The 14,892-nt window shown below is 40.4% G+C and overlaps 1 protein-coding gene across 3 annotated transcripts in view; it reads right to left on the reverse strand.

The window, feature by feature from the left end:
• znf423 (zinc finger protein 423) overlaps window positions 1–14,892 on the reverse strand; it is a 194,616-nt gene that overhangs the window by 78,071 nt on the left and 101,653 nt on the right. For 2 of the 3 annotated variants that reach the window (XM_088079717.1, XM_088079716.1), the window contains one exon: window positions 8,000–8,020. The exons of the other annotated variant lie outside the window; for it this stretch is intronic. In XM_088079717.1, coding sequence (XP_087935843.1) covers window positions 8,000–8,020 — 21 coding nt within the window. The remainder of the gene's footprint in view (window positions 1–7,999; window positions 8,021–14,892) is intronic. 3 annotated transcript variants of the gene reach the window in all.

Genomic DNA, 14,892 nt, shown 5'->3' on the forward strand with positions numbered 1-14,892 from the left:
TATTTGAAGGGTGGCTAAAATATGTTTTGGTGCTGACTCCTCCGCCATAGGAAATTGATAACTTTTTGTTGGATGCCCCCGGTTTAAAGAACTAGTAAGTGCCGACTGACGTGTACTGTAGATAAACAGATTAACAGCAGATAAATGCCTTATTCACCCCGACTTCAAAAGATCTTACCTTTTCTTTTAAATATATGATGCTGTTTATATGTATATCTCTACACTGCAATATGAGTTACTGGTGCATTTTTTATGGGGCTGATTCTTTGTTGTTTTTTTTAAGCGTTGTGTAGATTCATTTAAATGAGTCTATTTCAGAGTTTACTTTGTGAACTCAACGTGTGGATGAATGAAGCAGTGACCACAAATGAGTCATACTTTACTTGAGTTTTACAACATGAGTCCCGCCTCACGCTGAAGTCATGAACAGAGCAGCTGGGAATGTGTTTATATGGCAGTTACAATTCTTCAGCATAAAGTCATGGTTCTCACAGCGTCGGACTTCTTTCGGTGTTTTGCAGTTCTTCAAAAACCTTATCATTGTAAAAAGGTACATTAAACCACCTCTATCTTCAATAACTATCTGTTTTATCTCTGTATTTTTGGCTCTCGACCTTCTTCATTCATCTGATTGTGTTCAACCATTGACTGAGTCAACTTTAGTATCACCTGTCCATCGAGCAGCTGCATCGCGAGCAGCTGCTCGAAAATTCCATTAATAACATATAAAACTCCCACAGTGGACTGACACTTGTGTGTGAGCTCTCTCCATTTCTGTTTTTCTGTCTGTCTGGCACCATCTCCCCCTCTCTCTGCTGGTTCAAACAAGGCTAGCAAGGTGACCCTGAATCACAGGCTGTGTGAGCGTGCACATACGTGTGTGTATCCATCGGTGTGTGTTCATGCGCCTGTGCGCGCGCACTTATCCGCACGCGTGTGTGTACAGTCCCAGTAATTAACACCAGCCACTAATGAAGTCCAGCTGCTCGGCAAGAGGACTGAGCGTGAGCCAAAATCTGCCAGAAATCGCTCTCATCCTCTCTGTCTCTCCTTCCGTCTCTCGCTTTATTCAACCTGATCCACCCATCCACACCCACACTCTCTCCTCATGTCACCCTATTGATCTGCATTCGGTTGTCTCTCTCCCCCTCGCCTCTTCCCTCCATGTCCTCTGCAGATTCCTTCTCTGCATCAGTTTGTTTCCTCTCCAACTGTTTGCAATCAGTATGAATCTACTCGATTGATCGCCACAATTTCCGTCAACATCTTGTTTTCTTGATGTCTCCGTTTCACACTTACTATAGTGTCATTCTGCTCATGTACAACATCACTTTTCACTTTTGTTTGTCATTCAGTCCATCTTCACTCCATTATGTTCCTCGTTATGCCATTCTTTCATAAATCAGTTTCTTCAGTTTCTGATGTTCCTCTTATTCCTTATTAGGCACATGCTGCTTTTTTATAATGAACGATGGACAACAATTACATTTTTAAGAAAAAAGAGAAAGATGACTGGTTGCTCAAATGTAGGTCACAAACTAGTCAGGTGCTCTTGGAAAATGGGAACCAACAGGAACAAACGAGGGAAATCCAGGTGAAACACAAGGAGGAATTACATTTAAAAGCCTTTATTGTGGTGGCTACATCATTAAAAAAGCCAACATGTTTCTACCATACCAGTCCTCATCAGGGCTTAAAAAACAAAGCCACACATTTGAACTGCAGTTTTATTTTGTGCACCTAATATCTATATGTATGTATTTATTGTTTTATGATTTTTGCAACCACAGTTCACAAGGCAAGTAAAATCCAGTTTCTACGGGTGCTAAAACATTTACTAGCAGAGATGGAAAACTAAAATATCTAAGTTCATTATTTCCTCTCTATTTGCATCGAACCGCTCCATCCTTCTCATCCTGTATTCTTTAGGAATATTGTCTTTTTCGGAATAAGGGCAAACACCAGACTATTTTGCGCATGTGAACATACTCACTGTCTCTTTTTCTTACACACAGACACAAAAATTTGCCACTGACACATTAACATGTTGCACTTTATCACACACACAGGAACTTAGGTACCTATTTAAAGCCACAGCCTGATTGCATTACTATACAGGCCCAAACTCCATCTCCCACACACACACACACACACACACACACACACACACACACACACACACACACACACACGCACACTCCCGCTTGCTACCAGCTGTGACAGATGTGCCTGTCACAGGAGAAAATGAATTCAGAATAGTTAGTGAATTAAGCAGGGAGTTAATTGTTGCTTGGCCCCTGTTTATGAAGCGCATAAAGGCAAAGCGCCTTGTTTGTCTTGTGACAATTAGCCAGCAGAGATAGAGAGGAAGTCTGTGTGTACCTTAGTGTGTGTGTTAGTGTGTGTGTAATTGTCCTGTTCTCTTTAGCAGCTGGTGCAGCCACACCTGGACGGGTTGAGACAGAGAGAGAGAGAGGAGCAGAGAATACAGAGGGGGGTTGCAGCAGGTACAGTATGGTATATAGCCCTCCATCACTGGCCACCCTCTCAAACACACACACACATACACACACACCTACCTACACAGACAGCACTAACAAAGACATCACTCACACAAAGCAGACAACTTCTATACATGAGTTAAGATAGCTGATGTTGCATGTACAAATATTCTCACAGGCAAACATGAAACATGACACACAAGCGCTCACTCTCTTTCTCATAAATCCACACACACACACACACACACACACACACACACACACACACACACACACACACACGCATACACACAGTTATTTTGTGTTCCGATGCCTATCCTGGTTGGGTCTCTCCCTGTCTATTTGTCAGTGTGTCCTATTAGGTTTCCAAACAGCTTGTAATGACTGGTAATAAACAGCAGAAGAAGAAGAAGGTAAATCAAGCGAGAAGACGACAAAATGAGCTCTCCGGGGGACCACCATGCTCCTAGCCTCCCAAACACACAAACACACAAACACACACAAACTGAAATACGCTAACAACGCTGTGTATGTATTCCTACACAGTCGATAAAGCAGACAATGGCAGGTTATGGGGACTAACAAATAGCAAATACTTTGTTTTAACAGTGTCAGAGGAGGTTAGAGAAATATATGAAATGGAATAACAGAACAAATGCAATTGTTAAAGATTGAACAATACAGGGTGAGTAAATGGACTGGAAATGATTGTTTTAATAAAAACATTTATCTGATAAATCATAACCACATTCTGCATGCATTACCGGCAGCATCAACCTGCTTGCAGGTAAGAAATGCATGCACTTGTTTTGATTTAAACATGCTTTCCATTTTACTTTTGGTGAAATACAGTACAATATTTTAATTATAGCATTAAAACATGTGTAACTAAAACACTTAAAGCTGGCAGTAGACTTGATGACAGATCATTAGGTCTATGACCAAAAAGTAGGAAGATGCAGTAGAAAAGTTTATACTGGAGAGGTTGTAAATATGTAGCAGAAAAAAAAATCATGAATTAAGGTTCAAAACTTTAAAATAATTACAATAATCTGAAAAATGCTTTTTGCTTTTTATCTTTTGCAAATAATAGACATATTCCACAAATTTACAGCAGTGTTTTATTGCCACTGTTTTCCCTTCATTTCTAGATTCACTACTTTGTTCATTAGACTCTGGAACATCTTCTGTATGAAGTATAATTTCCTTCCTAACTTTTATACCGGTGATACTAAACTTCGGGCCCCCAATAAGGTGCCTGGTGGGCCCCCAATCATTTTCTAATTCATAATAAAAGGAAAGCAGTTTTTACTGGGAATTGTTTTTGTATTTTTCATACACACAAGGTGTCAGTGTACAGAATAGAGCTTGTTTATCAAAAAAAGTGCCAATGGAGGATCCGCTCTAAGCCCCTAATATCGTAAAATCCTAGAAATGTCCCAAAATCTGAGAAATATCCTCAAATCCTGGAAACATTCTAAAATAAACAAACAAATAAATAAATACATAATACAATCCTAAAATTCTACAAAAATCCTAAAATCTTAGAAAAATGCTAAAATCCTGCAAATGTCAAAGCTCCTTGCTGAGACTTTATACTGCTGAGTTTTATACTTAAGTAACTGTATGAAAAAAAAGGCTTCCTTTTCATGACAGACACAGATTCTGCGTATCTCCCTTATTTATATGTCCTCTTTATTTACATTTGCCTTCCTATGCCCAATCTCATCTTTCATCCCCCTATCCTTTCTTGCCTTCTTTCCTCTCTCCTTCATCTAGCCCTCTGTGGTTCTCTCTCTCTCTCTCCAGTCCCTTGTCCCTTCATCATCACTCCCTCCCTCCCTCTGGTGTCACGGCTCGCTGGCTCCAGGTGGCGAGGGAGGGAGGGAGGAAGGGATGTAGGGAAGGATGGATGGAGGGAGGGAGGGATGGAAAACAGGAGGAGGGGGGATGTGTTGTCATCTGTTCCTATGTTCATACCATCACAGTGCAGACCAACATCCTGCTCGGCACTCTGCGCAGTCGAACTGTTCACAGATCTGTTTTACAAATCTTACTGAAGAAACTGATGGTTTTTGAGGAGCACATGAGCAAACATGTGACTCAACAAACTCTCTGATGGGAAGAATATGGAGGATTAAATGTAAACATTTCCATTAAAGCTTTACTATGCAGGATTGCCAGTTACTGCTTATAAACACGCTTGCCAGTAAAAGTAAGTCAATGCACGATTCACAGTCGTTTGGAAATTTGTCTTGCTACATTTGCTCTTTTGTCAACCGTGTCTCTTGGATGCCTGCTGGCACCTGGTGACTACTTTTTTATAAAGCTCAAACGTCACATGGGCACTGTGGGGGTATGTGCTCATAAATGTCACAAACACAGACAATAAGTAGAAACTATAATTATAACCTTGCAGTATGCGCCTCCACAAACCAGTCAAATTGCACTCAAGCACTTAGATTTTGCATACATGTCAGTAAACACAAATGCTTCATACACATCTTTCCCCAAAGAGAATCCATACAATCAGCACAGTTTCAAGGACTCCCAGGATTAGTGTCACCAGTTTTGGAAAAAAATGTCTCCCCTCCTGTTCCTGAGTTGTAACGCTAAGTCATGGCCAGAAAAGTGTTTTTGTGTAACATGATGTCACAGGGAAGTCGACCTTTTGGATATAAAATACCATCACTTCATCACATCCTGTTAGACATTTGTGTAACATTTTGTCATAATTAGTACATTGATTCTTGAGTTATAGAAAAAAAATCATATTTTGTGGTGTCACAATGACCTCGACCTTTGTCATTTGACCACCAAATGCTCGTCAGTTCAGTGTTGAGTCCAGGTGAACATTTGTGCAAAATTTGAAGAAATTCCATCCACCTGTTTTTGAGATATCCCGTTTACAAGAGACATGGTCACAGTGACCTTGAACTTTGACCTATGACGACCAAAATCTAATTAATTCATTGTTGTCAAGCAGGCATTTGCGCAAAGTTTGAAGACATTTTTTACAGGTGTTTTTGAGAAATCGTGTTCATGAGAATGAGATGAACAGACGGGACAACGCGAAAACATAATGCCTCTGGAAATAGCTATTCTAACCGCAGAGGAATAATAGAGTAACAGAGTCTCTGCAGAAAAATACACACTTCTATTATTAAAACGGATGACTGAAAGGGAATACTTCTGTATTACTCTGTACATTTTTAGGGAAAAATTCTGCACACTAGAATGACCGACTTTGATTCAGCAGTTGGCCATTCATTTGTTTTTCTACTTTCTAGTTTAACATTTATATTTTTGTTTAATAGACAACATAAATGCTGTATGCACTATGCAATATTCTTTAAAAAAAAATATCTCATATTCTTTCAATTCTTGTCTAAATATTCTGCTATAATATGCTTCAACACTGCTTTCACAAAATGGTTAACACAAAAGATTAATTAGTCTAAATGCGATCAGTTTGTTTTCTTATAGCACCAGTCTTGATTAAAATGACCAGTTTTCTTTTTATTTTCCCTCTTTTAACAATCATGCTTTGACAACACAGGTCTCTATATGCCATACCAATAAATCTAAATTAAACCTAAAAGAGAGCGATTAAAAAATGTCACACATTTCAGTGTCAGCAGACGTAAAAGTTCTCTTAACAATTATGCTAATATTCATTAAAGTATCACAAAAGACACTGGCAGCGATAGTATTTGCAGCTGTGTTAATGAAGTGCGAGTAAACAGCTTTACTAACAATTTTTCTTGTGGAGCAGCACCTGATCCCCGTGATGACAGTTCAGCACACTCCTCTGAGGAGACATGTCATCACCTGTGGTGCTAAAAACTCTCAGAAAGCTCACTTGTGCCTGGGACAGGATTAGCAGTGTTCCGACAGTACGTCACAGCGGTTTCTCAGTTTTTGCAGACTGTCTGATGAGTCTTTGACGTACTTCAGGTTCAAGGGAATATTAAAATTCTCCCATTCACTCTCTCACTTGTAAAATGCTGCTCAGTGACATCAGTTTCCGGTATGACCGGTAACCCCCAGGAAAGATAAGTGAAGTGCATTAGAGCAGGCACACACCAACAACACAGACGGTAGAGTAGTCTGTGGCTTATTAGTTCAGGTGCAGCAGGGCAGAAGAGAACAACAATGTTGCTAGCCGGTGGCAAGGACTTACACACACACACACACACACACACACACACACACACACACACACACACACACACACACACACACACACACACACACACACACACACACACAGGAGTGAACCCTCAACCACATTATCCACCTCCATTGACTCTAAAAGCTTCTTATTCGCCTCATTAAGTCTTCAGTGACACAAAGCAACCACAGCAGACCCTGCCCACTAACACATACATACAGATAGGTGTGTGTGTGTGCACGCATGTGTAAAAGGAAAAAAGGGAGGGAGGGTGGGGGGGGGGCACTAGAAAGAAAGATGTGTGCACAGACACACACCGGCCCTTGGGGCGGCTGCTTAGACAGCAGACCGACATTACTAGTCAAGCGCATCACAGATTTGACTGCAGGCTAATAGACAGGCTGAATGCAGGTTGACTATTCTGAATTGGCAGATAAGTGCAAAAAACACAGTTGAAGTGAGGTTTGTGTAATGCTTTGCTCTGCACTCTTTTTGGTCTGCAAGGGTGAAATTGAAGAGTTGACGTGTCAATGATTCAAGTAATTGTCATCATTCAGAGATCTTTACAAAAAACAAAAAAAGAAAGAAAGAAAGAAAGAAAGAGTTCCAGCTTTTTAAAAAGGCAATATTCAGCATTCAATTTCAAAACTGTACCCGGCAAACAAGAACACAGTTTAAAATAATGTCCCTGTACTATTGATTATCAGATCTGAGAAGAATGTGTATAGGGGAGTCTAGCTAACACTATTAGAGTGCATTGATGTAAATAGGTAAGTAAAGCTCATGCTGAGGACACATCATTAGCCACCACACTCCACGGGGAGCACTTAGATGCAGGTGAGTGGCCACTCGATACCTCCAAGGCATCTGTGTGTGCACGTGTGCATGTGTGTTTGTGTGTGTGATGTGTATGAGGTGGGAAGGACAATGAAGCATGCAGCTAGCAGCAGGGATTGGAGTGAATGAGGAATTGAGGTGAGGGGTAATTGTGCAAAGATTTGGCTAAAATGTGTCAATTCAAATTTATCTTTAAGGGATTCATCAAGTTTTATACACTACTTTTATTATGCACATTGATTTCTTCTACTGAGAAAATAGAGCCTGAGTTAAGCCCCTTCCAAGTTGCTCCACATCATGCAATGTGGCTTTCGCACATAGTTTGTGCAATTTGCCAATATCTTGTATTCAGTAATAAAAAGAACCACAGCTAGTGCTAATCTAAAAAAAAAAAAGCAGGAGAATGAAATGCTGATGGGCAGGCAGTGAGACAGCACAATGCTGCCTTGCTCGTAGTGCGAGCTAAGGAGACAGAAAGGGGACCAACCTGGCCGACAGGTGGGCTCTTCTACGGGCCATCCAATAGGCAGGTGGGGATGGGGGGAGAGCGGAGGAGAGAATGGGCAGGGTTAGTAATACGCAGTGTGAACGTGGTGTGTGTGGGGGAGGCAAAAACTTGATTTATACCTTGATAGTGAACACAACATGAAGCAGGTTTAAGACTACTGTCACTGTTAGTACTACTGTACTCGCAAAAGTGTTGGAAAACCTCTCTTTGCAAGCTTTATTACCACCTCACAAAGTCAAAGGAACGAAATGTAAACCCATTTCTTAGCACTTCTGTTTGTTTCTGCGGCGCTGGTTTGGCTTTCAGTATGTAAAACTATAGGCTGCTTCCTACACGCTCAGCAGCTGCAGCATAACTACAGTGACACCTTGATACAGACGTATAATTAAGGCTTAAAGCTGATTTCTTAAAGCTGCTGAGCTACAGGCTGATGGACAGAATGGATGTAAACAAAAAGAAGTGGAGGGAAGAAAGTGGGTGACAGAGGGAGAGAAAGTAAAGCGTGACAGACAGAGAGAGAGAGTGTTTGGCAGGGATACTCAACTTCGCTTTGCTTTGGGGCCACTTTTGCAAAATGACAGGAGGCAGGGGCCAGTCGCTGCAACAGTTTTTACGCCATTTCAAGTATTTTAAAACATTTCAAGAACTTTCTGACATTTCCAGGACTTTTGCACGTTCTATTTTAAGTTGTTTAACGCAATTTAAAAAAAAAAAGAAATGGGGGGGTTATGTATGGACCTTAATATCATCACTATTCATGCATTAATCCTGACAGCCATGTTAAAAAAGAACTGATGCTTTTAGAAATACATTTGTCTATTCTGTAAACTGAAATAGCATTTTTTGACTCGTGGTCTTGATGCGCTGGTATGTGGCCTTTGTGCCCTCCAAAAATTGCCCCACTGCAAACCTATTAAATTTTTTTATTATTTTATTTTCAATTTTTTAAATAACTTTTTTTTAAACATTTTATAATTTATCTCTTTACTATTTTATTCTACATGCTGACAACCCTGTTAATAATTAATATTAATTAATTAATAAATAAATAATGATTTTAAAAATGGATTTGTCTATTCCCTGAATATTTATGACTTGTGGTCTTGATGCTCTGACATGTGGTCCTCCAAAAAACTGCCCTGCTGCAGACCAAGTTTATTTATTTATTAAATAATAATTCAGTAATTAATTTTATCCTTTATATCTTATCTCTTAACTTTTTTTACTTCTGAATTTGTATCCTTTATTGTGTTTTTTAATGTATTGCTCTGTAAGGCACTTTAAATTGCCCTGGTTTATGAAATGTGCTACACAAATAACTACCTTGACTTGCCTTGTCAAGAGTCTCTGTCCCTAAAATCAGAAAATTCCAGGCCTGGTCACTAAATGCTAATTACAGATTGGTCCCTAGTTAAAACCAATGGAAAGGGGCGATAGCACGATGTGCTCTTTGTGCGCACACACAGTGACAGTTTGGTGCAGACACACATATTAAGAATGTTTGTGTGTGTGTGTGTGAGTGAGTGTTCGTCTACATGTGTTTGAGAAGTGAGGTCTCATGCTGTGAAATGTAGACTGAGGTGATTAGTAAAGCATTAGTGGCTGCATGCAACACTCAGAACATGCTGTCAAGGACCTTATTTAGGTGTGTGTGTGTGTGTGTGTGTGTGTGTGTGTGTGTGTGTGGTCTTCAGACTCCATTTTGAATAGACTTTCTAAATGAAGATATCTTTGCAAAGTGAGAGCACACTAATTTACCACTTAAAGGTGTGTGTGTCAACATTAAATATTACCCGATCAGAATTTTATTTCATCTTGCAACAGACTATTTCCCAGAAACAAAAGATTATTATTTATATTTTTATTTATGTTTTTCTTTAAAATCAAACCCAGGATGTCATGCTTTTCTTATTTTCTATTAAATCACTGCACCTGTTTAACTAGATCTATATTCAACATCCCAGCAGGGACAGGTTGGACTATTCTGGGTGGAAGGTGCTTTTTGATTCCATACAGGTGTATGTACATGCTGTATTCTCTCTCTCTCTCTCTCTCTCACACACACACACACACACACACACACACACACACATATACACACACACACACACACACACACATACACACACACACACACACACACACACACTTGCATGTTTAGTTGCACACAGAATTGTTACTTCACCTCACACTATCACACAGGGAAGGAAGTTCTTCATGATGTGCAGCTGCACAGCAGAAAACAATAAAGCCTGCCAAAAATCGCTGCGGTGTGGTCCGAGGGGACACACACATACACACACAAACAAATACACATGTACATACAATGAGCTGAGGGGTTGAAGGGATACAAAGAAAAGAAAAATAATTGAGGCTAAATGACTAAACCACATGTTACAAAATATGGAATCAGTGCATTCTTTCATGATCTAGGGTTATTTTAAAGCATATAATATAAATCTGAATGGTGCAGGTGATGTAATGTTTACCACATAAAAAGCATCATACTCAAATTTAAGTGTAGTGCTGTGTGTTTTTTTTTATGTCAAAATTAGCTGATCTGACTGGGCAGCTCCACACGCAGAGATAAAAACCCCTAAGTTTACTGTCATCCTTCTTCAGTGCCGCCCTCCGCCAGCCTCGGCTCTGCCTCTTTCTCTTTTTTCCCCCGTCGTCTCTCATCTTTCCGCTAACCCCCCTCGCATCTTCTCCTCCCATGGAGTCTCCCCCCTTAGCGTGCCCAGCCAAAAACACAAATAAATACTTTCTACATTCTCTTCTCATCTCCACTTCTTCAAGCCCTCCCTCCCCTTCCCACCTGCTCAGCAGTGTTGGAGGCTAGGAAAAGCAAACGCACACAGCTCTGTGATCACACACACACACACACACACACACACACACACACACACACACACACACACACACACACACACACACACACACACACAAACATGCACAGGTGGGATATGCCCCCAACCCACACATGACAAAAAAATGTGAATAGACGGAGTTTTTCTTTCTACACACGTGCGCGCACACGCACGCACGCACGCACGTACACACACACACACACACACACACACACACACACACACACACACACACACACACACTGTGAAAATCATAAAAATTCAAAATAAAAATCTAAAACTATCTATATATATAAAATACATGTTAAAATCTATTTATAATTTATGGATTTCTGAATGCAATTTCTGCACATTATAGTATTTACATGCAGATACAGGATGTGTACTGTACTTGCCCTTAGGCTTTTGTCTCACACACAAAAATACCAAAAAAAATTCTCAAATGGCAAGCTGGTACCCGAGGCAAAAAATGGATAACTCCATTTCTATCTCTCTTTTTCTCCTCAGTGTGTGGGAGATGGACTGAGGCTGTGTGTCCGTGAATGTGTGCGTGTATGTGTGTGTTTAACAATGTGAAGTGTGGGCACTACCAGTGTACCAACATTATTAAATTAAAATGTGACGTGTACTGGCTGGAGCTACAAGCCAGAAAAAAAAAAATCAATACCGGGGATCAATCCAAGTTAGCATTAGCAACTTAGCTTCAGCCAAACCACATCCTCAGTAACTGACCACCAACACAATGCTGTATAGTACAGACTGCCTACAGATAAGTGCTGCCTGGCATTACATGACAACACCTTGCAAAGCTCTGTAATAGATTCAGAACCAGCGTATGCAAAAACAAGCCAACAGGGACAGATATTCAACTGTTCGGTTCCTTGTGCCCCTTCAACCCTTTTGCATGATTTCTCTTTCCCTCCTATCTTCTCTCAGTCTCTACTCTCTCCATGTCTCTGCCTCCAGAGCAGAGCATTGACCACATGGTGTTTTAATTAACTTGTGTGCTGTGTCGAAGCCAAAGCTAGCGGGAACACACACTGGTTGGGACTATACCATCGCAGTAAAGCAGAAACCGGGCTGAATGGCAAATGGTGCGGCATTACCGTCTCAAATTTAAATATTAACTCCCAAACTAAATCATTAAAAGTATTTGCTATTTTGGTAATTTTACACCATATATTCAACATGACAGAAAATACTAATAATAAGGGACCTATTATGCTATTTTTTAGGTTCATATTTGTAATTTGGGTTTCTACTTGAACGTATTTACATGCTTTTCAATCAAAGGTGACATAGGCGTGTTATGTGAGCGATAATGGAAAGGCGAGCCCCTTACATGTGGGAGCGGCCACATATGAGGGATTTCATTGAGGTGATAGTCCACGATTTCACAGAACTGTGAATTCAAAACTTCCAGATGATCCGCTCAACTTTTGAAGAATTATGAGATGCAATAACAGCTCTTGTAGCTGCATCATGAGGGAGCCAGTTCCTACTGACGAGCACATAGCCATAGCATCATGTGACCTAGAAAAGCAAAACAAAAAAAAGTGTTTCCACTGCAGTTCTGCTAAATATGGCTTTTTCAAATCGTCTGAAATACCACCTCATGCGAGCGTAAAAACTTTTTTGCGATACATTTTTTGAAATTGACGTGTTTCCATTAGGCGAATTTTATATTTGCAATTTCAATTTGCACAGTTTGAGGGTTAATGGAAAGCCGCCTATTGTTGCCGGGGGGGGGGGGGTCACTTTTTTCTCATAAGGTCGAACCTTTCTTAACTCTGCTGGTAAGACACTCAGAGAAGTGCTTTGCAGCCACTTGTGATTTTTCTAAAAATAACAGCTGCTGGCAGGTTAGAAAAATGGTGTGTGGATATATCACAGAGCTTTTATTTTTATCAAATGTGGAGAAGCATCATTTAGGAGTAGAAAAGATCAGCAACAAAGAGAGGATTTATGTGATATTAAAAAATAAAGACTTTCAAGTAATAACTGCTTTTGAAACAAATTACTAGCAACAAATACTTCACATGTGTAGATGAATGTGTGGCGCCTAATATTTGTGATGATTCCTCCTCAGCGCTGCGAGGATCCCTCTCCAGACTTCTTACTCTGACCCTCTTCTCCTCTATCTGCCTGAACGCTGTCTCTCTGCCTCTTCCTGACAGCGTAATTAACAGGACCGTGGGGTGCACCATGTATTACCCACGGAGCAATGTGACAATCACATTACTGGACTCGATAAGCCAATAGCAAACTCCCTCCTCTCTGCTTACTCAACATGTCGAAACACTCGTTCTGGTCATAAACTGGATCTTTCCATGCATATTTTTTTGTCTGATGCCTCGGGGTGTTTCACTCAACCACGTGAGAATATCAGAAATGGCACACGCACACCTACCAGAGGTGGAGATATTGAACGTGAGTCAGAGCTGATGATAAAGTGTGCACATGTCCTGATGAGACAGACAGTGACACCTTCCCAAAGGTGACAAACGGGGGTGTTGTCAAATTAAAAAAAGAGGATTAAGGAGAGGAAGAAACTGTGTCAGAAGAATCAAAAGATAAAACTTTCACACTCTCTGTTAGGACTTGTAGCCTGATACATTGCAACCAAATCTTGCCTTCCTGTTGACACCAATTGCATTTGACTTCATCAAACTGAATACTGCCTAATAGAGAAATTAGACTTCTGTGATCTGATAACACAAGGCACACGTTAAAACCCCGGACACAACCGAGCAGAGAACAGTTAAAGAGAGAAAATGAAAGATGACAGAGAAAATAAGCATCTTAATTTAATTTTCTCACCACCAATGCTTTAAAATGAAGATCTTTCTCTTTAGTATACGCTCCTGTTTTCTGAGGGTGGGGGTTGGTTGTAGGAAATGTTAATAATAGGATCTGGGCAAGCTCTTAAAAATAATCTGCCTCAATTTCATAATTAATCTGTGCTAGGTTTTCACACAATTAGCACGTTAATTAACCCAAAAGTGCCACTACAGTGTTGGGACGCATGTGAGTGTGTGTGTGTGTGTGTGTATAAAAAGAACGAAAAGACGCTGGCTACAGTTACATACACACCAGTGTTCCTCTATTATTCTGAATAATGACAGTCTGAATTTGATGCAGGTCATATAAACAGCATCTATTCAAACATTCTGAATTAGGTTGCTTTCCAAGTTTTCTGATTAAGATATGTAGGATTTGACAATATAACTCCCCGCCTGTTTGCAAAGCTCTGGGGTAGAGATGCGTGCAAAAGAAAATCCCACACTTCTAATCTGAAGGAAAAACACACCTACTTTTACATTTTATGAAAGATTTAGATATCAACAGGTTTTTGGATATGTGTAAACCTTTTTAAAAATCTGAGGGAAGGACAGAGAGTCCTCCAGCTGATGTAAGGGCACATTAGTCGGAGTATGCAGAATTGTAAATGGGAGTGTTCGTGGAATATTGGTTTTCTTTTTTTTTAAAATTATTTTTTGGCCTTTTTGCCTTTATTTGATGAGGCAGCTTAAGTGTGAAAGGGGGCGAAAGAGGGGATGACATGCAGCAAACGGCTGAGGCCGGACCTGAACCCACGGCCTCTGCGGCGAGGACGTTACCTCTGTAGGCTACATAAGGCACGTGATCTACCAACTGAGCTACTGGGCTCACCAGGAATATTGAATTTAATTCGTCATGGAAACAGCTCAGTAAGAATATCGTCTTTTTTGGAAAAAGGGCAAAAAACTGACTATTTTGTGCATGTATACATACTCAGTCAGGGATTACTGGCAGGATTATCAGGCTGGAGGTGAGTGGGAAGACGGTGAAGGTGATCAAAAATGGTTATAAGCAGGGAGAGATGGTAGGGACACGAGGAAAAGACGAGGACAGAAATGGGAAGAATGAAATGGAGTTGTTTCCGCATCGCCGCGAAGAACGAAGGAGTCGGGCAGAGAGGAACAGTAGGTAAAAGACTGTAGAAACTATACTTAGTGTGTG

Source organism: Plectropomus leopardus, chromosome 7 (genome assembly GCF_026936395.1).
Source record: "Plectropomus leopardus strain MGB_pleo_1.0 chromosome 7, ASM2693639v1, whole genome shotgun sequence".
Taxonomy (NCBI): Eukaryota; Metazoa; Chordata; class Actinopteri; order Perciformes; family Serranidae; genus Plectropomus; species Plectropomus leopardus.